The sequence below is a fragment of the Delphinus delphis genome, chromosome 1, assembly GCF_949987515.2.
Source record: "Delphinus delphis chromosome 1, mDelDel1.2, whole genome shotgun sequence".
Classification (NCBI taxonomy): Eukaryota; Metazoa; Chordata; class Mammalia; order Artiodactyla; family Delphinidae; genus Delphinus; species Delphinus delphis.
In genome coordinates, this window is record NC_082683.1 from 163,233,855 (window position 1) to 163,260,098 (window position 26,244).

The 26,244-nt window shown below is 52.1% G+C and overlaps 1 protein-coding gene and 1 pseudogene across 2 annotated transcripts in view; one reads left to right on the forward strand and one right to left on the reverse strand.

Moving 5' to 3' along the window:
• Nucleotides 1-24,689, reverse strand: part of LOC132414909 (calpain-2 catalytic subunit) — a 62,590-nt gene extending 37,901 nt beyond the window's left edge. For both annotated transcript variants that reach the window (XM_059997903.1, XM_059997895.1), the window contains exons 1-2: nucleotides 24,377-24,689; nucleotides 19,749-19,818 (exon numbers count right to left, since the gene is read on the reverse strand). In XM_059997903.1, the coding sequence (XP_059853886.1) occupies nucleotides 19,749-19,818; nucleotides 24,377-24,613 (307 nt within the window). In that variant the 5' untranslated portion in view covers nucleotides 24,614-24,689. The remainder of the gene's footprint in view (nucleotides 1-19,748; nucleotides 19,819-24,376) is intronic.
• LOC132414925 (poly(A) polymerase alpha pseudogene) lies at nucleotides 15,055-15,922 on the forward strand (annotated as a pseudogene).
• Nucleotides 24,690-26,244: the final 1,555 nt, after the last annotated feature.

Genomic DNA, 26,244 nt, shown 5'->3' on the forward strand with positions numbered 1-26,244 from the left:
CCACTTAGAAGAACATCTTGATGTCTAATAAGGTGGAAGCTTTGAAATCCTACTGTATTATTCTGATTTCTTAACTTTCTCCCTCACTCCACGCAGCAAAATATTTTTAACTAAGTTGGGAAGCTCCCTTATGTAGAGCCCATTTTTAAAGTTTATTTAATATCTGCTCATATAAGCTTTCTCAGTTACAAGATCTGAAGACAACGGTTATCGCAGTTTACACTCACGGAGACTTGACTTACTGTGTGCCAGGCCCTGTGCTAAAATGCTTCACATGCGTTGCAAACAACAACAACAAAATATTGCCTCTCATTCCAGGAAACAACAATGTTGCTGCCATCAAGCCATCAGCCACGGCAGCCACCCAAACAGTGCACCCGAGGGGATTCAGGACGGAGAAAAACTGGTCCTAGATAGTTAAGACGCATATGATATCTAGGGAATAATTTCAATGAGTCCAGACTCCTGGATCCTCCCATACATAGAAAAACACTAAAGTCATTAACTTGAGATGTCTGTTTTTTTGTGATTAGCAGTAATCTTTTGATGTCCACTACGTGATTTTTTTTTCAGTAAAAACTCCTATATACCTTGCTCCTCCCTTACCTCTTTGGAACAGTCCCTCAGAGCTACCAGGGAGGCTGTCTCCCAGGCTATAGTCCCCAGATAGGTCCCCGAATAAAACGTAACTCGCAACTTTTAGGTTGTGCGTTTTTTTCAGTCGAAAGTTATCATGAAGTTATCTCATTTCCTCGCCACAAAACAATCTGGGCTAGATGGGTACTATTACCACCCTCTGTAAGGAGACTGGGTGGCTCACCCCAAGATCCCAGCTAATGAGTGGCTGTCAGACGTGCCTGAGCAAAGCACATGCTTTTAATGTATAATCTGAACAGTCTCCTTTACAAGTAGGTGTCAGTTTCTAATTCACCCAGTTCACAAAACATGGTGTTGGGGGCTTCTGTCCTTGAGAGGTGACTCCATTATGTTTCAGTGTTTTGGCTGCACAGTGTTTTCTCTCTAGCTTCCTGCCCGCTCCGCCTGGATGGTCACGCCTGCCTGAGGGTTTTCTCCCCACGTGGAAACCTGTTCTACACCCTCATTAGCTGTAGCCTCACACAGTGCCACTCCTCCGGGCTGAGAATGATTTATGAAAACGCATCTCCTCCGGGTAATCCCATGGTGATCTGCTTCTGTAGAGGTGACCTGGTTGGAGAAGTCACTGGAGTCTCCTCCTGGCACAGCCTGTTTGGGTCAGTCACATCCTGGTCTGGATAAAAACCAGGCCAGCTGGTACGGGCCGGGCAAGGCAACCCGTTGACCTCCGAGGCTCCAGACCACTTGTGGCGCAAACTGGTTTGAGAGGGTGCCTGCCAGTGACCAAGGCCTCTCCTGGAATGTTGCCACGTGGTTGGGGCTTGAAAAAGAAAGATCCGGTGTGTAGTTTTCTATGGGTGTTTAAATTATATATCTATAAGAGACTCTGGACTTCAGCAAATATTTCTTCCTCGTGCTCACTTGTTTGTCTGTTGGGCTCTGCTCTCCAGTCACACAAGAAGATGTTTTGGCAGGGGTGAGGGTGGCCGCCCAGACCGCTCAGGGGATGTGTCACTGAACAGTGCACCACGAAACTCCTGCCTTCCCTTCCTGGTGGGTTTTCCAGTTGTTACATGATTTGAGCCTTCCTGCCCAGGTACAAAGTCCTTTTAGAAGGAGCAGAAGGAGGTGATAACCTTCTGATCTTTCTTTTTTTTTTGCGGTACACAGGCCTCTCACTGTTGCGACCCCTCCCGTTGCGGAGCACAGGCTCCGGACGCGCAGGCTCAGCGGCCACGGGCCCAGCCGCTCCGCGGCATGTGGGATCTTCCCGGACCGGAGCACGAACCCCTGTCCCCTGCATCGGCAGGCGGACTCTCAACCACTGCGCCACCAGGGAAGCCCCTTCTGATCTTTATTTACTCCATTTATCTCAGAGCAGAAACAACTGTCTTGGGGGCCTGAGTGCCAGACTGTGTGAGCTGGAGGTGAGGATGGGTACCTTCCGGTTGCCTCCCCACATCCAGCCTACACCCTTTTCCATCCTGCCCTCTGCCCCAGAGCTGACCTCAGTGGATGAAACTGTGGGCTCCCGGGGCCTCTGGCTGCTGGGAGGGTTTGGCCAGCAGGGAGCCCTAAAGACCAGAGGGAGGGAGGAAAGTGAGGTTAGTGTATTTCTTCCCTGGCTCCTTCTTTGTGAGCTCGGCTTGAGCTACGTCCCTTGGCTGCAGGCACTGTTCCTTCAAGGTGGCATCTGTACACGACCCAGTTCTAGAATCCTGACAACTGCCTCCGACTCACATCAGGGCTCTCTTCTGGGAGGGATGGTCATGCTTCCTCATTTGATTACAGAGGCTTCCAGCCACGCCGTTTATATCCAACAGTGTTCAAGACTTCTCTGGCTACTGTGGTCTGTCCTCCACCGGCTGTTCACCCTTATAGCTAACTCCATCCTGGAGTTAGTTAGTCATCCATCCAGGACACCATCCTGCCTGGAGAGGCGTAGACAGTCATTTACTCCGTTTAAAGGGCGGCCCGCATTCTTGGCTAGAAAGATTCATCATAAAATTGGCGCTTCCTCTTAAGTCAGTCTATAAGTTGAATGCAATCCCAATAAAAATAGCAAGAGGATTTTTTAAAAATTGGAACTTAGCAGATCCTAAAATTTACAAGGAAAAAGTAAACATAAAGGCTAGCCAGAAAAAAATCTAAAGGGAGCGGAGTCTAGCTCTATTAGCTATTAAAACACATATAGAGCTAACATATTTAAAATAGGACAGAATTTGTGCAAGAGTATACAGAGATACATAAATGGCACAAAATAGAAAGTCCAGAAATAGTTCCAAACATAGGAATTTAGTAAAGATAAATTATTCACAACTGGAACTGGAACAACTGAGTAGCCATCTAGAAAAAAATCAAGTTATAGCTCATCTTGTCATGGGGATAAATTCTAAATGGAATAAGATTTATATAAACATAACATTATATATCTTAACAATGTACTTTATATTATTTATATGTTATATATAAATCTAGCCATTTGTATTATTTACATATTTATTGCTTATGTATTTATATATTATATTTTAATATGTTCACATTATAAATATAATATATTTATAAATCTATATATCCTAAAAGAGACAATGGGAGAATTCTATTATAATCTTAGAGTGGTGATAGGCTATCAAATTGTAACCTAGAAGCCATAAAAATTTTAAATGATAAACTTTACATTAAAGTAAAGAAAATTTGCATGGTAAAAAAAAAATCACAATAAGCAAGGTCAAACTAAAAATTAATAGGGAAAAATATCTGTTATTCAGCTCCCAGGCCACAAGTGATATATAAATCTTCCTAGTATTTAAAAGGAAAAAAATGAAAGTTCAATAGAAAAATGGGCAAAGATATAAACAGGGTTAATGGAAAAAGGAAAAATTAATGTCTCTTACACATAGTAAAAGGCATTTATCCTCACTCATCATAAAAGAAACATAAAGTAAAACTATACTAAGATACCATTTTTCACCTTTCGGATTGCAAAGGTCAAAGCATGATCATTTGGAGAGGCTGTGGGGGAATGTACACGCTCAATCCCGACAAAGGCAATTTGAGGATATCGTCAATATGCTCCAGCAATTCCACATGTAGTAATCTTCCTACAGACATACTCATGTGTGAAAATAATGCATGTGTAAGGTTATTTATTGCAGCATTGGTTGCAACAGAAAAGACTAAAGGTAAATGTTCATCCACAGAGAACAGGTGAAACAGACTCTGCTCCCTCTACGACAATATTCTGTGCAGCCCTGAAAACAAACGAAGATGGTTTCTGTTGATACGGAATAATCTCCAAGATGTGTTAAGTGAAACAAAGCAAGGTACAGAACAGCAACAACAAAAAGGGGGAAAAAGAAAAACTGGGCGAACATAGTATTGGCTCCCCTTCTGTAATTCATATCTTCACAAACTGAAGTTATTTTTGGATGATTTATTATATAGAACATGTGTCCTATGTGCTTAAATCGTAGTTTTATTACCAGAAACTCTAGTTTATTGCCTTCAATAGATAATTGGTTATGTCAGTATTTGCAGCAAAAAAAAAAAAAGCTTAGTATCAGGTCTTCTAAATGAAAATGATTATCTTTTCATAAAGTCTTCCATAATAATTGGTCTCTAGTCAGTAAGAACAAACAACCAATCAAGTCACTTATTCCTGTGTCCCCTAAAGTGTGTTGTGTAGAAACTAGTTCCTTGGGGTTAACAGATGCTCCCTGAGAAATGGGTTCTGTGGTCAAGTAAGTTTGGGAAATGCAAAGCTAACCAGGTCAAGTGTGGAGACATCTCAGAGCCTTTCAATAATTACACACTGTGACCTTCCCAGGGGTAAGGGGAGTGGGGTATAATATGAATGTTACCCAAATTTATTTGACCCTGGAACCCTTGCTGTTGACATCTCACACAGGCAGGGACCATGGAGCTCACTGGAGATGCTGGCTTACCTTGTGAGGGCACAGGAGCCGCTGGCTCACCCTGGGAGGTGCTCCAGGAGCTGGGCTGCTCAGAACCAGATCTTCCCTGGGGGCCCAGTGAGCGGCTGTCAGGCATCAACACTAGCTGCAGGGCCCACCTCTAGTGGCTGAGGTCCTTCTGACAGCACCCATGTGCTTTTTCCTCTCTGCAGGTTTTGACATCCTCTTCTTTCTGGATTGTCTATACTTTATTAATTTAAATTAATTTAATTTATTTTTGGCTAAAGGCTTTGGGTCTTCCTTGCTGCGCGTGGGCTTTCTCTAGTTGCGGTGCGCGGGCTTCTCATTGCGGTGGCTTCTCTTGTTGCGGAGCATGGGCTCTAGGCACGCGGGCTTCAGTAGTTGTGGCTCGCGGGCTCTAGAGCGCAGGCTCAGTAGTTGTGGCATGCAGGCTCAGTAGTTGTGGCTCGCGGGCTCTAGAGCGCAGGCTCAGTAGTTGTGGCACGCAGGCTTCAGTAGTTGTGGCTCGCGGGCTCTAGAGTACAGGCTCAGTATTTGTGGCGCATGGGCTCTAGAGCTCAGGCTCAGTAGTTGTGGCATGCAGGCTTCAGTAGTTGTGGCTCACGGGCTCTAGAGTACAGGCTCAGTATTTGTGGCGCATGGGCTCTAGAGCTCAGGCTCAGTAGTTGTGGCACACAGGCTTAGCTGCTCTGCGGCATGTGGGATCCTCCCGGACCAGGGCTTGAACCCATGTCCCCTGCATTGGCAGGCAGATTCTTAACCACTGTGCCGCCAGGGAAGTCCTGTCTATAGAACTGATTATTTTTCTTTGTAATATATGGTTTCATTGTATGCCTTTTCTTGGGGGAGCGTTTAGGCCAAAACAATTTCTGAGGAATGAGGCGAGGCATATCTAAACACTTAACACCTTCTAACTCACCACCTGTCATCTGCCTTTCTCATTCTGGGAGCCTGATACCTCCAGAGTCCTGCACACAAGCAGGGACAAGTATCAGAGCTGGGTCACTAGAGGTCCTTGACCACCCTGGCTCCCTGCGACATTTCCCTTCAGCAGGTGGCTGCTGGCCCCGTCCATCACTGAGGCAGCACACAGGGCCCTGCCCAGAGGTTCCTGAACCACCCTGAAGGCCTGCCAGCAGGCTCGACAGGCTGACTGCTCCCACATCTGGGCTCCCCCGACACCCAGCTAAGCTTCTGCCCCTCCTTTCTGTCCTGGGAGACACTCGGCCACTACAGGCCTGTGAGGCTGGGGACCTTCTGCCCTGCTGCCTATCCTAGAAGCCCACCTGGGTGCCCCTCCCTACAGGAGCCCGCAGCCCCCTTCCTCTGCACATCTGCACCACGTGCAGACGAAACTCCCCGGACAGAACAGTCCTCACCCTGCACTGAGGTGGGACCTCAAACGCAAGTACCGAAGGAAAGGGACCCGTGCATTTACATGCCCTAACATGAAAATGACCGAGAGCAGCTTAGTGGGGAAAAGGGAGAGGTAGCGTTCTGGGAGTCTGGAGCCGGGGTAGGGGTGGAGCAAATAAAAAGCACGAGAGAAAGGAAACCAGCCGAGGCCGGGGCGGGGGCAGTCCAGGACCTCATGCCAGACCTGCCCCTTGAACTTGGACTTGGGTGGGCGCAGAGGTTCCCTGCCCTCCCCAGTGGGGACTTCTGGATCCCTATAAAAGGCGTATCCCGCTGGAGGCTGTGTTCCTGCCCGTTCCCTTAAAGAACTGCCCTTCTCATCTTGCTTCGCACCCATTCTCTCACCTTTCCATGCACCTTGCTGCCTCCTGGCACCAGGAGGCCCCTGCACCAACTCCACGCTCTCTGGGTTCCTCAGAGGCTGGCTCTCAGCCGCCCTGTCAGTCCCCTTTGGCCGAGTTTGTCCTTCCAGCCCAGGCCCTAGGGATCACCCTTCCTGCACAACCCCCTCTACGAGTCCAGTCCACGTTGTCCTGGGGCTCTCGCTGCCAGCACTGAGCTAGAGGGAGGTCCACAAGCCCGCTGCAGGGTGCCTGCCCACCGGGAGCGCTGGCCCGCTGGATGAGAACCTGGGTGCCGTCAGCCTGGGTGCCGACGGGTCCCAAGGAAGGCTGCGGCTGGGCTGATGTGCTGACCCACCACGGAGGTGAGAGGGGGAGGTGCGCCTTGGCTGGCCTTCCCGGATCCCAGGCACAGGGCAGGGGCTGCACAGGCACCCACAGCCCCGCGGGGCCTCCAGGTGACCCCCCAACCAGAAAGGAAAGATCCCCTGGATAGAGCTAGGAGGACTGACCCGGATTTGAATCCTGACCCCGCCGCTTAAGATTGTGTAATCTTGGACACATTTCTTAATTTCTCTGAGCCCATGTTCTCTCAGCTGTGGAAGGGGGATAATACACACATATCCTCAAAGGGTTGTTAGGATCAGATGAAAAAGGGAAACTGGGGGTCCTGGATGGGCTTCAGAGATCTGGAACCCGAAAACACTGTGTGCACCTTTTGTATGTATGCAAACATATGCATTTTCTAGGGAGGAGTCAGGTTTCCTTCCCCCTCACACCCCCAAAATTAAGAAACAACAGAGCCAGAACATGGAGTTCAAATTCCGGCTCTGACTTAGGGCAAACTACTCTTTTTGTGCTCATTTCCTCATACATACAATGGGTTTCATGATAGGAAATGGCCTCACAGAGTTGAGAATTAAATGGGAGGAAAAAAGTCAAGCATTTAGAACACTGTCTCTGAGGGTCTGCTCTTTTTATCTTCTAAGTTTATAAGGAAGAAAACTGAGGCCCAGAAGAGGTAAAGTCTCGACTGAGGATGGGTTACGCCCTGTTTCGGAAAGGGTGACAGCTCAGGATGGGGGTGCGCGTAGGTGGGAAGGAGGAGGGAGTGAGACCGGGGAGGACTGTGACCTGCTGAGTGCTTTGGGGGCCTGTCTCATCATCTTGAGCCCCTGCCGAATCTTCAGAAGCAAGCAGGGGGTGGGGGGACGGTAAATAAAGGTGAAGGATGCGCACTGACGAGGATGTAGACGCGAACGCATTTACTCAAAACCCAAGAACGGCCCCTGCAGTGATGGAGCCCCTCACCTTCACCCCTGCCCGTGCCTCACCCGGGACTGTGGCCTTTGCCCCCCTACGCCCACCCCAACCCCAGCGCAGGACCAGGGGCCCCGATACCCGCCCCCTGGGCTGAGGATGGCTTCGCGGACTCTGCTCTGTCCCCTCACAGAAGACAAGGCAAGAGGCTCCTTTAACAAGCAAACTGCCTCCCCCGTCTCTGCAGTCTGATACTCACTTTCTCTCCCCGCATGCCTTTCCTGTGGGTTTTCACACAAAACTTTACTGTATTTTGTGCCTACGGCAGAAGAGTGTTCATGCATTAATTCTGAATTTATTCACTTGTTCAATGCCTATGTAGTGTCGTTCTCTCTGGCCCACCCTTGGGCACCTGCTGAGATCACTTAAGCCACTTTTCTCAAGGGACCTCAGGGAACCCCCTCGTAGTTCAGACCTCCCCCTCCCCTTCTAATCTGCTTGGGAAAAGAAGGCTTGAGTAGGATCTTGGTTTGTTCGTTAAGCACAGCTGCCTCACCCTCCTGGACTCGGGCACCCAGGCTACCTGGATAAAAGTTTAACTGTCCCCAGCCCTTGTCCGGCTCCTCTGCAGCCTCGCTGTGACCGTGACCATGTACACACAGGCTTCCCTCCACTGCACACACTCGGCACGCCCAGATCCCCACCCTCTGAGCACACAGCACCCACGGGCAGACCTCATGAATAGCTCCTTTAAGCTCCGGAGCCCTCCTCTAAAAAGATAAATTCATGCAGAGTCACGTCGATACATTTCCAGAGCTGTGCTCCCCGGGCCTCTGTGTCCAGTCCCGAGGGTCAGCGCTGAGCACAGGCCGAGGACGCCTGGGGCCCATTGTACTGGGGAGGGGTGGAATGGGGCTGGAATGGTGATGAGGATTACACTGGTGGCTGCTGGAAGTTTTCCCAAGAGGGGAGCGTGATATTCGTTGTGTGTGTTCTGCTCCTTTCCCTCCCACCATCACTGTCTTTCCTCCACCCACCGGGAAGCGGAGCAGAGGACCCGGGAGATGCTGGCTGCCGGCCCACCTGTCCCGCTGCAGCTCCATCACTCTAGGGCATGGTGCCTGCTGACAGTCCCAGGAGGAGGCAAGCTCTGTGAGGGCAGGGACGCTGCCAACGCGGAGCACGTGCTCCATGAAGCAACACAGGCCGAGGAAGCTCTTCATCTCGGAGGAGAAAGAGTGGACAGAACATGAAGCCCAGGGCCAGCCTTGCAGGGCTCTGCACCCCTCGCTGCTGCTTCCCGTGGCTCCTGGGGCACACCAGCCGCCCCGAGAGACTCTGAGCACCTGACTGGCCTACGTGCTTCTTCTGCCTCCCACTTGGTCTCAGACGTCCCTCCTGAGCCAGGTCTAGAGAAGGATGCTTCTCACGCTTGGGCTCACCAGCTGGTATGGGGAACAATGTGGAAACACCATCAGAGAAGACGGGGGTGAGCCCCAGGACTCAAGTCCAAACGGGTCACACAGACTGTAGGGCCATGGGGTTCGAAGAGGGCAGCTTGGACTGGTCCTGAGAGCGAGGTGGAGGTGGGGTGGGAAGCGCTTGCAGGGAGAGAGAAGGTCAAGTGCAGGCACCCGAAGGTATGGGGGGTGGCGTGGCACCGTCCAGGAGGGTGGGGAGCAGGGCAGAGGGGGTGCGAGGACCCTGGGGGTCTAGGGAGGGCAGAGTCTGGAGATGGGTTACACTTCTGCAGAGTCTGAACTGACCCCGAGGGAATTTAAACGAAGGTTCCCTTTCACCCTTTCTTCTTGTGCACAGACCTTCCAGGCACAAGAAAATACCACTTGCACTTTCCAGAATGGGCTTCTTCCTGCTGGGGAAGCACACACTTTGCTCTGCTTCCTCTGTCCCACACCTTCCCTCCGCCTCTCTCCTTAGTCGTCCTTGGGGACTGTCCCATCCCTTGCCGTTCCCCTCCTGTGTCCTCACACTGCATCCCAGCTGACCCCTACTATAGCATGATCAGAATTTATATTTAATTTGTCCGTTTAACAGTTTCCCCCACTGGCCGTCACTTCCCTGATGACAGGGCCTCTGGCAGTAACGTCAGAATGGACCGGTGACAGGCAGGTACCCAGAGCAGGAATCCAGGTGAGAACTAGGGCCCACCTGGAGTAATGGGGGCTTGGTAGGTAGAGAGGCTGGGAGAGGCGTGACGAGGGATTAAGGACCCAGAACAGGGAGGACCAGATGGATGTGGGAGAAGGAGCTGGAGACAAGACGAGGCTGGTGCAGAGAAAGGGCCGTGGTGTTTTTTGTCTTCTGCCTAAAGTCGCAGCCCACTGCCCTTTCGGTCACAGGCACCCAATGGCCGAGTGGAAGCAGAAAGGGCCTCGGGGCCCGCAGGGTGTCTCAGGAAAGCTCGGCACCACCAGCCCAGCCCGCTGAGTGCCCCTCCGCCCTGCGTACTGGGAAGTCCCAGAGGACAGAGGACTCACCTGCCCCAACCACGATGGGCTAGTGTCCGAGCAGCCTTGGGTCACCACTGGTGACCATTATTCAAAGGGGAGGAACTGTGGCATCTTCCCAAAACGGCAGCCACGATATTTCCGGTTTCACCTGTTCTTCTAGGACCTTGCCCTTCCCCACCAGGGGGTGGAATCTGCATCCCTCCCCTTGAACCTGGTGGGGCCTCTGTCTGTCTCAGTGAATAGATATGGCAGAAGTGATGCTCTGTGACTTCTGAGGCTCTCTCTCTGTAACTTCTGTGTAAGAAGTGGAGCTCCCTTAAAGCCTCCATGGAAGAGACCACACAGGATGCAGGAAGACCCCAGAGATTCAGCTGACGAGCCTCCAGCCCAGGCACCAAACACATGAGTGGGGGGCCTTCGGGTGACCTGAGCCCGTCCCCATCTGACTGCAACCCCACGAGGGACCCTGAGAGAGTCCCCCCTGCTAAGCCCAGCTATCTATCCTTCAGAACCACAGGAGAGAATGAGAAAATGATTGCTGTTGTTTCAAGCCTTTGATGGTGGGGCAGATTGCCACACAGTAGATACAGGTGCAAGGAGACCAGGACCTTCCTGAAATCTGTGCCTGGCCAGGGGCAGTAAGAGGCCCCTGCCAGCTGACAGAGTCTGCCCCTGGGGGGGGGGGGACGTGCCTGCCCAGACACCCAATCACTCTGCGGTCCCCGGGGCACCCCAGGACCTGAGATGCACCGCACATGCCTGCTCCGGGAAGCTGATGAGACAGACGGCCCGCCAAGGGGAGCGTCCCGAGACGTGGAGAGGGCCGATCTCCTCCTCTGCTGCAGCAGCTCCTCTCCATGGGGTCAAACATCCCAGCCATGCCGCCCTGACTGCAGCTCCATGTTTCCTCCTTCCCCAGGACGACGCTTACTCCCAACTGTGGCTGGCTTAGGGGGGGTGATTCTGGACGTGTGTGGGGCTGGTCTTCACCAGCTGCCAGAACAGGCATCACACCCTGGGTGCCCAATGACTGCCCTCCGCCTGCCCCGTGGTACTTACTGTGTCCATAGCCTCTTTCTCTCCCCGGATCTACCACGGGTTGCCCCCAGGACCATTTTTGCTCCCCTTACCCCCAAGGGATTTTTGGCTCTGTGTGGAGACATCTTGGGTTGTCATGCTTGGGGAGGGCTGCCAGTGCATCTAATGGGCAGAGGCTGGGAACGCTGCCACGCGTGCCGCAGCCCTTGGGACACCCCCATGACGGAGAATGAGCCGGCCGCAACCACCAGCAGGGCCGAGGTCAGGGAAACCCTTCTCCCTCTCAAGTCCTGCTTGTCCTGTGTTTCATCCCTGCAGGGCTCTGTGCCTTTGCTTTTCCATGGTGACAGCCAGATAAATGATAAAGGGACCAAGATACTGAGGCTACTTCTGGCGAAACTTGACCCTTCCCGAGACACTGGTATTTAGCAGTCTCCAGCAGACCCTGCTGACAGAATAACTGTCTCCTGGCCTAGGCAGCCTGGGGCGTCTCAGCTTTGGAAGGAAGTCCTTGGGAGCCAACAGGCGCTCCCCCAACCCCGGGGCTGCTGGTGCTCCCCAGAGGAAGTGCACACCCTGCCAGTGCCCGGCCCTGCACGACGGCGGCCGACGCGTCCCACGGGGCCATCCCTTCCGTGACTGCTTCGCTGTCTGGAGCAGCCCAGAGAAGGGCACCCCCAAAGCGGAATGACCCCCTACACACAATCACGTCTCATTATATCGGCACTGTCGGGGGGAGGTGGAGGTGCTCCGTCCTGCTCACATCCCAACCCTGGTAAACACGGGGCTTCAGCCTCCTTCCGTGAGCTGCAAGCGCAACTGCAGCCAGAACAAATGATCCGAACCACATGTGTGCCCTCTCCCTCCCTTCCCCCTGCCGCTCCTGAGGAGCGGGGCCCTGAAAGGGAGAAGGAGAAGGGAGGATGCAGGCGGACGAGGACGCCGAGGCCTCAGGGTCACACTGTCGCACACCGAACCTGCATGGACGAACCAGACTCTCGGAAGGGAGGCCCTGCCCCGTGCCGCCCTCGGCTGCCCTGGACCGGGAGGACACAGCCTCCCGGTCGTAGGTGTCGACTCTGCCCCCCAGCTCCCCGCGACCGTGGACGCTGCGGTCACTACCAGATGGCAGAGTTACCAGCCAGCTCACCGTAGCCCTGTGTCTTCCTGCCATCCACATCCACAACCTCGCTTTCCTCCCCAACCCCTCCGTGCCCAGAGGCCCCAGCAGGCAAGGAGGTGGAGCCAACCCCATCTGAGATTCCTGCTCCTCAGAATTCCTTCCTCACCTCCTGGAGGAACCAGAGGGTGAGGATCCACTTTCCTGGTTTCCTGGGGGCCTTCACAGCGTTGAACAAAAGGTAAAGTCTCAGTGCAGCTGGGGCAGCAAAACACAGGGGAGAGATCACGTCGGGGATCGCGGCAAGAGTGAACGTTAGAGGTTTTCTCACTCTGGTCCTAATCCCCAGAGAGAAACCATCAGTCATACAGCCTTAAGGTTCTCCGCCTCATGGGAAAAGGAAAGGACAGACATGTCACCTTGTTCCCATTTCACAGGTGGGTAAGTAGAGGCTTGAGACTGAAAATAGCAGGCGCGCTACAGGCAAAGCGAGTGCTGGGAGAGGAGAGAGCCCAAGTGTGGTGGCAGTGAGGAGCCTCCTGGCCTTTTGGGAAACGTCAGGGAGCAACGGCCATTGCACGAGCCCTGAAAGTTGGAGCAGGAGACTTCACCGAGTCTCTTGAACTTTTCTCCAAACATCAGCGCCTCGGTCACCTCCTAATGCCAAGTGCTAGAGACGGACCCCATTGGTTGTTCAAGACACAGCAGGGCATGCTCCATCTCCCCTCCCCAGCCTCATTTCCGTACTCCCCTCAAGCCACACTCTCCCCAAAGGTAACTTGCAATTTGCAGTGATTAAACCCTTACTGAGTGTCAGCCTCTGGCACTCTGAGCTTTCCATGCATTATTTAATTTCATCCTCACAGCCCTCTGAGGTAGATACTACTATCATCCCCATGTTATGGATGAGGAAACCGAGGCTTAACGAGGACGGTGATTTACCCCATGTGATAGAGCCAGGAAGTGGCAGAACCACGAGGCCAGCCTCTAACTGACGGACACCCAAGTCCTCACTCTGGACCTTGCCATTTACAGATGCTTACTGATGTACGTGGCTTGCTTGTCTCTGTGTGGAGACCATCCCACTCCGGAAAGTCAAGGATGGGAGGCCGGATCCCAGCGCTGCAGTGGCCATAACGCACACGTGGCTTTTCATGTCCAAACTGAAGAAAATTAAAAACTCAGTCCCTTGGTTGCATTAGTCACACTTCAAATGCTCCACACGTGGCTTGCAGCTACCATATTGATAGTGTAGAACGTTCGCAGCATGGCTCAAAGTGCTGGTGGACAGTGCTGGTCTAGAGCCTGCCCCACTGCACACAGGCCACCCAACGTTGGCCCAGCCAGAGCAGACTGCCCTCCTCCTGGGGCTTCCTCGCCCCACAGTTGCTGCCCAGGGCCCCACTAGGCCTCACAGAACACACGGCCCTTATTTCTGAAATCCCCTGGATGGGGGCCTCTCTGTGGCTCATCCTGTGGGGGACGATCTGAGCAAGGGTCTCAGGCCCTGGGGTGGAGATGTTACTGCTCAACAAACACGATCTGCAGCCTGGTGCCGGCGGGGTGTGGTGGAGAGTGGGGACTGCCAGTGGAAGTCACAGAACGTCAGAAGTAGTGAGACCTTACGGAACTAGGATCCAATCCCCTCAACTCAGAAATGGAGCAGAGTCCACACGGGGATGCGGCCTGGCTCCTGGCTCAGGCAGCACCTGAACAAGCGCAAAGTCACACTCTGACCCACAGGCCCACGGGGAGCCAAGGAACCGTGTTAACTCTTTGCAAGTTTCCTCTGGCTTCGGAGGAACATGTACATGACAATGGGAGGGGGGATTCTTTGGGGAGGATTCCCACTGCCTCTCCTCCCTGGGGAGAGGAGGTCAGGGACAGCCAAGGAGAGATGTGCCCAACTTTAGGCCTCGGATGAGGCAGGAACCCCGCTGTGTGACTGCCAAGGCTGGGGCAGCCAGGGCTGGACGGGGCCGCCGGGAGATTCATCACTGGCGCGTTTATGGGCCTGTCTCAGGTGCAGCAGGAAAGGAAGCTGGGAGCCCAGGCAGCAGCCACAGGGGAGAAAAGCTGTGAAAAAGCATTTGTAACCAGAAGAGCTGCCGGGGAGAGGACAGGAGGACTCACGGACCGCACACATCTGCCCCAGGAGCTGGGGGAAGCCACTGGGGTCGGGGACGGTGAGGGCAGTGCTGGGGCTGGCGGTGAAGCCATTGTTTTAAGAAACAGGAAAAAATATATTTATTTTCCCCACCAAACCAGCCAACACTTATTTTCTAGTTCTTTTTTTTTTTTTTTTTAACTACAAGCACTCTTTTTTTAAAAAGGCACCTACAAATTCCAATAGAGGGGCATCCTACAAAATCCCGGACCAGTACTCCTGAAAAGTGACAAGGTCAACCAAAACAGGCTGAGAAACTGTCACAGCCAAGAAGAGCCTTAGGAGACATGACAACTAAATGTAATGTGGGGTCCTGGATGGGATCCTGGGACAGAAAAAGGACCTTAAGTAAAAACTAAAGAAAGCTAGAGTATGGACTTTAGTTAATGATAATGTATCAATACTGGTTCATTAACTGTAGCAAATGTCCCACACTTAATAATGTAAGAAGTTACCAGTAGGGGAAACTGGGCTGGTGTGTTTGGAATTCTCTGTACTATCATCTCAATTTTTCTGTAAACCTAAAACTGTTCTAACAAAGTCTATTAAAATGTTTAAAAGGCACCTATTAAAATGGCTTTTAAAAATTATAATTTAAGGGGGTTGGATCCAGGGCTGAGGCAGGCACCCCTCACCCCCGTCTCAGTGGGTCATGCCCAGGGTGGCAGCGGGGGAGGCGGATGACTGGGCAGTGTCCGCGCAGGAGACCATGCGGTTTCCAGTTACAACGCAGGGATCACAGCAAACACAGCTGCCGCAGAAGCACTATGGCATTACCTCTCCCATCAGCTTAGCAGCCCCCAAGGAGACTGCCTGCCTGCTTACACAGAAACTAATTGAGACTCTGAAGCCCTTTGGCGTTTTGAAGAGGAAGGGGAACTGCAGCGCAGGATTTTTTAATTTGGGGAAAATTAAATAACCTGATAAAAGAGTGGATGCGAGAAATCAGTGAAAGCAAGAATCTTCCACAATCTGTAATTGAAAATGGTGGTGGAAAAAGTTTTACATTTGGATCTTAGAGATCAGGAGTACATACAAAAGGTGCCGATATTAATGCGTTGTGTGTTGTGTGTGTTGCACGAAGACACGTTGATCGAAGTGATTTTTTCACCTCATTCTATGATAAGTTGAAATTACAGGAAGAAGTAAAAGATTGAAGAGCTGCTGAAGAAGCATTTGTACCAGTTATCAGACTGTGTTCTGATGGGATAGAGATTGATATTTTGTTTGCATGAATGGCACTGCAGACTATTCCAGGAGACTTGGGCTTAAGAGATGACAGCCTGCTTAAAAATTTAAATATAAGATGCGTAAGAAGTCTTAATGGTTGCAGGGTAACCGATGAAATTGTACATCTAGTACCAAACACTGACAACTTCAGGTTAACCCTGAGAGCTATCACACTGTGGGCCAAACACCGCAACGTCTATTCCAATATATTAGGTTTCCTCGGTGGTGTTTCCTGGGCTATGCTAGTAGCAAGAACGTGCCAGCTTTATCCCAATGCAACCGCATCAACTCTTGTACATAAATTTTTCTTGGTATTTTCTAAATGGTATGTGTTTAGATTATATTAAAATAAAATGGATTGTAGACACTGAGAAAAATATATAATTTAAAAAGTTATTTACAGTATTTAAAAATGGGAAAATAGGGAGAGGTTGAATTTGTTCAGGACTCTACAATTTGCCAATGTGTTTGCCTATATTAATCGCATTTTTCATCACAGCCCTGGGAAAGGAGTATTATCATTATTCCCATTTTATAGAAGAGGAAACTGAAGCTCAGAGAGCTTGGGTAACCTGCCCAAAGTCACCCAGGCTAGTAAGCAGGGGAGGAAGCAGGAACTGGAAACCTCCTTCCTGCACGCTTTTCCCACTGGCCCTGCCCTTCCCCACTCTCTGCTGAGCCGGGCTGTGGGGAGGGGCACCCCGTAGCCAAGCATCTCCTAGTGTTTGGGGGCCCACGTGACTTTTAGGGGTAGAGGCAGGGTGATCCACCTCTGAGGGGCCAGGTTACAAAGACACGGGGCTGTGTGGTTTCAACAGCTCTGACAGCACTGGCAGCCTCGAGCCTTCCCCCAGGAAGCCGAGGGCCTATGGGGGCACCTGGCCAGGGCAGCTACCTTCCTCTGAGAGCTTTGAAGGCTCTGGGGCCCATGGGGGGGCTCTGAGGGGGCAGTGGTTAAAGCCCAGCAGTGGCCCAGTGAAAACCAAAGGTAGGAGGAGCTCAGCTCTGGGACCTCCTGGGCTCCTGGGGCCACTCCATGGCCATCACCTGTAAGAAGAGGCTGAAAGCAGCAACTCCAGAGCCATATTTAGCTGTAGGGCCAGCCTGGCCGAGGGTCAGCCTGGGTCTCCAGCCCTTCCTCCAGATGGGCAGATTTTTCTTCACTGACTCAGTGCTGAGCCCAACCAGGGTCTGCAAAGCAGATGGCTCACGTCAGAGCAGTTCTGCAAACATGGCTGGAATTACTTTGGTGGGGCTTCCAGCTTACCCTCTGGGAAAGTGGGTGGGAGCTGGTGGATTAACCATTGCTGGGCAGACCGGTGAAGGGAGGCAGGAGGCTGAGAAATGTACAAGTCCCAGGATGGGCCCCGCCCAGGTTCACTGGTGAACTGAGTGAGTCTCAGGGTAGAAAGTACAGGTAGGAAAATAAATTTTGCTTTGAGAATTTTACCTCCAAAATCCCTCAACATAGCCTCATGGCCACTTGTGATGGGAGTGAGAAGAGTGTGGAAAGCTTTACAATCAGATCAGGGTTCTTTCCTTTGGCAATTTTTAGCTTTGTGGCCTTGCATGGGCTCCCCACCCCCTGCCTCCAGGTAAGATAAGTTTTCTTATCTGCAGAGTGGAGATGGAAATATTTACTTGGATGATTACATGAGACAATGCAATGAAAATGCCCCATGAGTTGCATACTGTTATACAGTGATAGGGGCTGTTATCATTCCTGCTCTGAGATAAGAGATCTGCTCTCGGTGCTTTGATTCTCCAGCACAAGGTTTACACTCAGTGTCAGGCATGAGGAACGACTCTAGAATAGCTGACTGCCCAGTCGTAGGGGATCTCGGAGGTCACCCCGTTGACTCTCCCCCTCCCTCCCATTTTCAGAAGAGACTGAGGTTCCAAGTGATGACGTGCCCAACGTCTGCCAACTAAGAGCTGAGCCTTGACTCGTATCTCTGGTTCTGTGGCCAGGGGTCACTGCCGCGGCCCCCCTGTTCCTGATGCTTCTGAACCTGCTGGGACCTGGTGACAGTCACCACCCCGTGCCCACCCTGTGTCCGGATGCCAGAATCAGAGCGAGAGTTCAGTCCACCACACTTCACAGATCGTAATCAAACCCAGATCCTCCAAAATAAAAGGCCAAGAGGACAAAACGGCCAATGTGGTGTAAAAAAAACCTTAGAAATTACAGACCTGATTACGGAGAAATGTTTTAAAGGACTTACACTTAATCTTGTTTCTATTTGATTTGGTGCATACCATGGGGATTTTTACCCCAGGGAGTGTAAGCTTTGCGACTCCTCTCCAAATGGCCTGACAGTATTTAACCAGGACTTAAATCTTGCAATTTGGCCCTTAAGATGTCATTAAACTTTAAAGTAGATGTTTAGTCTAGGTGTGGAATTTAGCCCGGGTATGACAGTTGTCATTTTTTTTCCAGATTTCCTAAAGCCCCCATGGTTGGTCAAAGTCTCCATCAACTTCTAGCCCTGTTAACTTCCATTTTCTCTAACCAATGGATTTTCCGGGAGCACCCACCTAGGTGCCCTAGGCCCCCTGGGCATCTCTCTTTTGTGGGGGAGAGAAGGTGGGAAATGGGAGGTACGTTTTCTGTGGGTAAAAATGTGCTCTGGCATCTCAGGAATTTGCACACAGAGGCTGAGCTCAGAGAGCGGTGTTTGCACGCCCAGCCCTGGGTCATGCTCTCGGAGACCCATTTCACAAGGGGCTCCCAGTTGCCTGTCCTAACGATTCACACAAATGCCCTGACATCCCTCAGAGACTGAAAACTTTCCATGCCCCTTCTGGGGAGCCTAGCTCAGGGGTTAAACACACAGACGCTCTGCATTTGCATTCCAGGCCCTCACTTCAGCTGTTGGGTGACCTCAAACAAGTCACTCCCAGCCTAGCTCAGGGGTTAAACACACAGACGCTCTGCATTTGCATTCCAGGCCCTCACTTCAGCTGTTGGATGACCTCAAACAAGTCACTCCCAGGACAGAACCTCTGCTGGGTGGGCCAGGAAAGAAGCTACAATTCAAGATGATTAATTTTGTTACTGATAGACTGGTCTGGAAAGCAAGTTGGAGCTGATGGCTCGAAACAAGTTTTTGGTTATTCGCAGCAAATAATCTCCTCCAGCAATCATAGGCCCATATCTATTATGAGTAAAAAAAATGAGCGTGGATTCTATGAGAATCTTAAATAGTGGTCCCAGGCCCCATCGTTAAGACTTCTTTGCAGAACCCTCGGGTCCTGTACAGCAATAAACAACAAGGTCCTACTGTATAGCACAGGGAACTATATTCAATATCTTATGATAAACCATGATGGAAAAGAATATGAAAAAGAATATATGTATAACGGAATCACTTTGCTGTACAGCCGAAATTAACACAACACTGTAAATCAACTTTACTTCAATAAAATAAATTAAAGAAAAAAAAAAAGAAAACTTGGGGGCTTTCGTGCCAAAGCTGGAGCAGGTTCCAATCTCAGCAGGCACTATGTCCAGAAAATCAGAGCTCAGCTACAGAGAGCAAAGTTTCAGACCCTCACGATTCAGCTACTCCAGTTGAACTTACTTGAATGAACATTTCAATTGCCTCTGTGACAATAAGCGCCCACATTCACTGTTGTGATACCATGGTGAGCTCGTCCTGCAAACACTGAGAACGCCCTGGTACGTTAACTTCCTCCCAGCAGTGAGTGTGAGGGTTTCCTCTTCCTCCACACACTGAGTCACCATCCCACCCCTGAACCCCAGAGACCTGATGTCTCAGTGCTGCAACCGGGCCTGGGCTAGGCCTCCCACCTGGCCCTCAGTCCAGAGTCTGACTGTTCCGTGGGCCACTAGCAACACGGGCCCCGGGACATACAGACACCAAGGGTGGCTGAGATGCAGAAGCTCCTCCGTCTTCTAGTGGGAGTGTCTTTGTAACTTCAACAACTAGCCCAGGGCAGGGGACCCAGGAGGCCTCACCGCACATCTGTGCATTTGTCTGCCTGCCGCAGCACCGGGTCCTCAGGGGACAAGACATTCCAGGAAGCTTCTAGAACTGGAAATTGCCAAACTCTCTGGCAAGGGAGCAGAGCCATAGATCATCCCTCACGCCTTCTATCCACAGCCTTTCAGACAAGCCCCCGTAGCCTGTTTGAGATGCCATCACTTACCCAGGGCTCCTTGGCAGATGTCTGTGCGAGTGGCCCCTCCAGTAATAAATTGTGGATCATCGCAGATCTCCTGGAAACGAGACCCACAAAGTGCTGTCAACCCACCTGCCACGTGCTTCTGTAGTCAGGACACCTCGCTTCCCAGAAGGTGCATCGGACCCCCTCCGCCCCTTCCCCTCCCCTCTAGGGAGAGCTATGCAGTTACAGTTAGACTGCCACGGGACCCCAACGCTCCACACCGCCTACAGCCCACTTCATCACGCTACCTTCCTAGGGCCAGGGCAGTGCCAAGTCCAGCCTCCTCTGGGGGCCTTGAGACGGTCCACGCTCTGGAGCTGCCCTGCCCGCTATGCCGGTCCCTCTCTGTTCCTGCATGGAATTCCTCCCTCTCCCACGCTCTTCTCTCCTTTTCCACATCTTACCATATCTCAAGACCCACTGCCACCAGCTCCACGAAGCTCTCCTTCACAGTCCAGCCCTCACCCATCCTTCTGATCCTGAATCCCAGAGTATGTGTACTCTGCAATTTAGCAGCTAGTTGTGTGCTATGTGGTGGTGCTGGGTACCAGTCTGTCTTCCTCACACTCACACGCTTCTTGAGGGCAGGGGAAGGTATCTAGCCTTCTGGATTCGTCCACAGGCCATGATACCTGGGGGTCCACGTACCGTGAGCCTGCTGTGTGTCAATACTGTGTGTGGTACTTTATCTCAGGCAGCCCTTCCGGGAGCACAGATGGACACCGACACCATTTCACAGGTGGGGAGACAGGCTAAGAGATAAAGCCACATATCCCAAGATACACTGCTCGTAAGCTGTAGACGGCACTGGGATTTGAACTCACCGGTGTAAACCATATATTCTTTCCCTCCTGCCCTGCCCCTAATGGATTACTAACAAGCCTCCAAGGGCTGTCCCACAAGTCGCCTGCTGGAACCTAACCCTGAACAGTGCTGGCCCTTCTGCAGCCCCCTCTGAGTATGCTTCCTGATTCTGAAGAGCCCCACCCCAAAACCACAGAGGAAGTCAGGGCATGAATCTGGGCTTCCCTCGGCCGGGACCCCTTGGTTGGTAAGAGCTCCACCCCAGAGCGCCCAGCCCCCTGTACCCATCCCCCCACCCCCCTCCCTGTCAGGCAGCAGCTTTTCTTGGGTGAGGCCTGGATCTAGACCCTGGCCAACCCAGCTTAGGCTGTAGGCTCTTTTGGAATCCGCAGAACACACTCCTTTCATGCCTCTGCATTGTCCCTTCCCTGTTAAGGTTGGGCTGTTTGGGGGAATGACAGGGACAGTGAGAATGCTTTTCTGCGGAGGCAAATGAAGCCAGCTTGGCCCAAGGCCCGCCAGCCAAACGCTTATCCTGCTGATGGAAGAGACTGGGTTTGGTGCTGGGAGCCCAAAAATCATACTGACAATCTTCAGTGTGCCAGGCACTTACCCTAGAAGGATTTTTCCACTATATTTGAGAAACTTCCTCACACCTTTGGCACCCTCTCCAAAGAAGGAAAAGTTTAGAGTGGCCCTTAGAGATGCTTCAGGAGATTGAAACTTGTCCACAACATGAAGGGCACGGAATTAAATACGGAACTTAACAGTCCCAGGAAAGGGGTTGAGGGCTTGGGCCTTGGAGTCAGACAACCTGGGTTTGAATTCTGGTTCTGTCACTTCTTATATGGGTTCTATGACCCTGGCAAGTTACTTCACCTCTTTAAGCCTCAGTCTCCTCATCTGTATAATGGGGATGGCGCTGACAAGCGTACCTACCACATCAGGTTGTTCTGAGGGTTAAATGAGATGGCTATGTCCACATGCCTTGGTAAGAGCTCTATAAAAGTCACCTACTATTGATTATTACTGGAGGAGTTGATCATAATCGCTGAACTTGAGGCAGGAGATGCAGGTGTGAGGCTAAGTTCACCCAGCTGAGTGTAAACGAATCATAAACCACTCAGAGGCCTTAGATGTTTCAGGGTCAGGTGGGGACTCACACACCTGCCCTCGCTCCCACCTGACTGGTGGTGCCGGCTGTTTCCTCGCTGTGCCTCTGCGTCAGCCACAGGGACTGCAGCCCTGTGCTCCTCAGCCTCCTTCCCAGCCCCCAGCCCTCTGTGGCCAGAGGAGCAGCCCCCGCTCCAGGGCTGGTCTGCTCCCCTGCCTCCCTCCTGCAACCCTACTCTCACTTCCTGGTGGCTCCGTTTCACCGTCTCCCCGCTGCTTTTCTCTCTGGGACCTGACATATAACACATTCCAATTGCTCTCATCTGAAAACCAGCCACTCAAGCCCCGGGTCCCACTCTCCCTGACACTCTTCCTCCTCTCCTTTCACAGGCCCCCTTCTGGAATTAGCTGGGCACGCTCTTCATTTCCGGTTCCTTACTTTGGGGTCTACAGCCATCCGGCTTCTACCCCATTGCAATCCTATGCCACTGCAATTGCTCTGTTACAGTTACCAATGACTTGCTTCCATCCAGATCCAGTGGACACGTGTCTGTTCGCCTTGCCTGACCCGAACCACAGTGGTGTTGGAGAAGGCAGAGAGGGCGGCTGTGAGCTGTGGCTCTCGACACCCATAGGCTGGACACAGTCCTGGCTCCACCCCAGACACCTGTATGAGCGAATAGCTAACCTCCCCCGGCCTCAATTTCTTCAACTGCTGAATGGGACAGTAACAGCTACCCTCCCCCTTGGATGTGCAGTGCACACCCTGTCCCGCCCTAATCTGGGGCCCTAAAATGGTCTCGGATCTCTATTTCCCCATCTGGAAGTCCTACAGGCATTTCCAACTGTTGGGTGACCTGTCTGTGGTCCCCTCACTAGCTCCTAAAGCCTTCAGGGGCAGAAACCATATGCACTGTGCCTGGCATTCAGTAGGTGTTCAAGATACGCTTATTGAGTGAATGAAAGAATAAGCAAAGAAGTATGTAAATTCACTTTGTAAACTGTAAAGTGCTATACAAATGTAAGGCGAATACATTCTCTTTTATCACTTTCACAGCTGTAATTCTGTTTGAGGCTAATTAGTCTTGCATTCACTCATTCCACAAATAGTCACAGTCTTTGTTCACAGATGTATCCCAAGCATTTAAGACACTGCCTGACATATAACAGGCACTCGATAAGTATTGTTAAATGAATGAATGAACGAATGAATGCATACTCTGAATGCACTGGGGATAGACTGGTGCACAATACACACATGGTCCCTGCAGTTCACTAGGAAGGACAAACAAATATATGTAATTACATTTATAAGTTGTGAAAATGCTATGAAGGAAATTAGCAGGGTTCAGTGATAAAGAATAACAAGATGAGAAGGGGGCTGCTAAGAATGGTCAGGAAAGATCTCTTTGGGGAGGTGACATCTAACTAAGTCCCAAAGAGTAAGTGAGTCAGACCCCAGAAAACCAGGAAAGAGCATCCCTGGCAGGTGAGGCAGGAAAGAGATGGGTGCCCTTGAGAAACTAAAAGGTGCTGGGCCTGGTGCACCAGTGGGGAGAGGAAACTATGTAGGCATCGCCTCTTCTTTTAGACAAAGAAACGGAGGCAGGGAGGTTAAACGGCTCACGCAGGTTAGCAAGAAATGAACTCAAGTGCTCCAGGCCAAGGACACTTCCTACTGAACTTGCTGCCTACGGGCTGGGTTTGGAGTAACAGAAGGTGACTAGCGGGTGGGGGTGAGGGGCTCCGAGAAGTGGGAGCAGGGCGGGAATGTTTATTTCCCTAACAGGAGTCTGGAGCCTGTATTTCCCAGGAAGCCTCCTTGAGGTTTGGTGGGGGAAGATCGGTGAGGTGTCCCATAGGACATGGGGCCACGAGGGGTTCCAGGGGAAATAGGATGGACAAACTAATCAGGAAGGAAACTGTTCCAAGGCCTGCCAGGGCAAGGAGGACAGAGACCCAGCGGGGCGGAATAAGGGAACACCGAGGGGCCCTTGAGATGCAGGGGTGAGGATTCTGGGAGGGTGAGTAAGGTGCAGGAACTGGCTCCTGGCTGCATCTCCCCTGTCCTTTTGATAATCCCCAGGGTAAATGTTACAGGGAGGTCAGCCCCCATTTGGAAAAATAAACAGGAAACTCCGACTGGATAAATCTAACCGTGGCTGCATGAGGCAATCCTTAGTCACAAAGGACCAGGCCAGGCGTGGAGTTTCTCCCTTCCTGAAGCAGCCTAACCGAGTTAGAGACCGACTTTTCCCGGTTGGATAGTGTCTCACTCACCCCACCCCCACCCCACCCCCGGCACCCTGCCTCCCTTCTCCGCAGACTCTCTCCCCACCGGAGTCCAACAAGTTTTCTCCAGGTTCCCCCTATATCAACCCAGTTTTTGTGAGTCTTTTTTGGCGGGACTGCTAGTGGGATTTACGGGCAGCGTGCATTTCGGCCCGTCCTGCGGGCGCCGTGGGTGGCAGAGGGGACACGGGCGACCGCGGAGCTTCCCCCGACCCCGCGCCTGCAGAGTCCCCGGCTGGGCAGCGCGGGGACGGGGCTCCCGGCTGCGGGGCTCGGCTCTGCGCGCTCCCCGGGCTCCCCGCGCGCTGGGCCTGGTTCTCGGCTGCCGCGAGGCCCGGTCGCTGCGCCTCCGGTCTCCGCGCCCCGCCCGCCCCGCATCCCGCCGCGGGCCCGCTGCCTACCGTGGGCCGCTTCCACTCGATGCCCCGGGTCTTGCTGGAGTAGGGTCCCAACTCCTTGAAGCCCAGGGAAGACGGGAGGGCCGGGAAGGACGGGTCCTGGAAGAGCGCCCCGGCCTCCAGGCACTCGTCCCGCAGCGCCGCGTAGTCCTGGTTGAGGTACTTGATGGCCCTCTCGTGCGAGCCCAGCCCCTCGGCCGCCTCCCGGTCCCTCGCCAGCTTGACCGCGATGCCCGCCATGGTCGGCCCGGTGTCCGCGCTGCGCGAGCGAGAGTCTCAGCGGCTGCTCTGCGCGTCGCTCCGCAGGGGCGCGGCCAGGGTTCGGCGCGCGGCAGCGGGACTGGGAGCGGCCGCCGCGGGTGATGATTCACCCGGCAGGGCAGCGTACTCCGCGCGTCGGGGCGTGGCCTGGCCGCTCCCCGCCAGCTCGGCGCGCGGCCCTAGACCCTGCCGGCCGGTGGCCTGCACAGCGCCGGCGGGAGGACGGCGGCAGGACGGCGGCGGCGGCCCACGGGTCCGGTGCTGCTACCTGCGGCCGGCGCCTGGGATGGACGAACCGGCTCGCGCCGTGCACCTGGGAGTCCTGGTGGAAAAGTGGGGATTCAAACCCAACCCTGGGCGAAACGCGAGGCTGGGGCTGTCCTGACTCTCCAGGACACACCCTGTGAGTCAGAAGATCGGGGAGAGAGCTCCAGGGGACTAAATTAGCTCTGTGAGAAGGTTGTCCCTCCGCTATAGTCCCAATTGGCAGATGGGAGAACTGAGCATCAGAGAGGTTCAATGACATCATTCAATGTTGCACAACTAATTAGAGGCAGAACAGGAATTCTAAGTCACCAGAGGCATGTTACAATCATGACCAGTAGCTACACACTGCTACTGGTTAGCTATATGATCACAGATAGGGTGGCCAGATTTGGCAAATAAAAATACATCCACCTGTAATAGGAAAGAACAAATCTGACTCCATATTAGATCTGTTTTGTTGCCTGTGTTTAGTCATGCTGGCTCCGAACCTTTTGTCAAAGAATGTTATCTACAGCCTGAAATATACAGGATAGCCTATTCTCAGGGCCCTGACCTTTAAGAGTACATTCATATAGAGATAAAAAGTTGCAAAACAGAGAATAACTTTTGTTTCATTGGAGGTTTACAGGAACATCTTCACCTGACCAACATGAACAGCTACAAGAAGGAAGGATTCCAACACCAAGAAGTTTGCAACAACCAACCATGCCCCTCCCTCATCTTGCCTTTAAAAATGCTTTGCTGAACTTCTTGGAGAAGTTGGGGGCGTTTTAAGCATGAGACGGCCTTCTTGCATAGCCCTGCAACAAATCTTTCTCTGCTCCAAACTCTGTTTCGGTTTGTTTCGGCTCACTGTGTGTCAGGCACATGAACTTGCGTTTGGTAACACACCCAGTTAAATTTGATTTTCAGGTAAACACTAATGATTTTTAGTATAAGTATATCCCAAATATTGCACGGGGGCATACTTAAACTAAAAAATTATTTCCTACGTAGGGGAGCAAAATTTGCCACCCCAAAATATCTCTCTGGCATGTGGATTATTTTGAGCTGAAAACAGTCAAGGCCCAAAAGACTCAGGAAGAAGCTTTGACCTTCCCGGTAACTGCCTAAAGAATTTAGATAAAGGGCCTCTTTTCAGAAGAGAGCCATCACCAGAGATGTGTGCAAAGAATGTGGGCTCACTGTGGTGGGGAAGACTGGCCTAGAGACCAGATTCCTCCCTGTGTCCCATTGTCTCCACCTGGCCCAGCAAACATCTGTTTACCAAATATTTGCTTTTCCCTCTCCAAGTCAATTGTTTTCTGCCCCTTTGAAGTCCCAAACCCCTACCACCAACATCC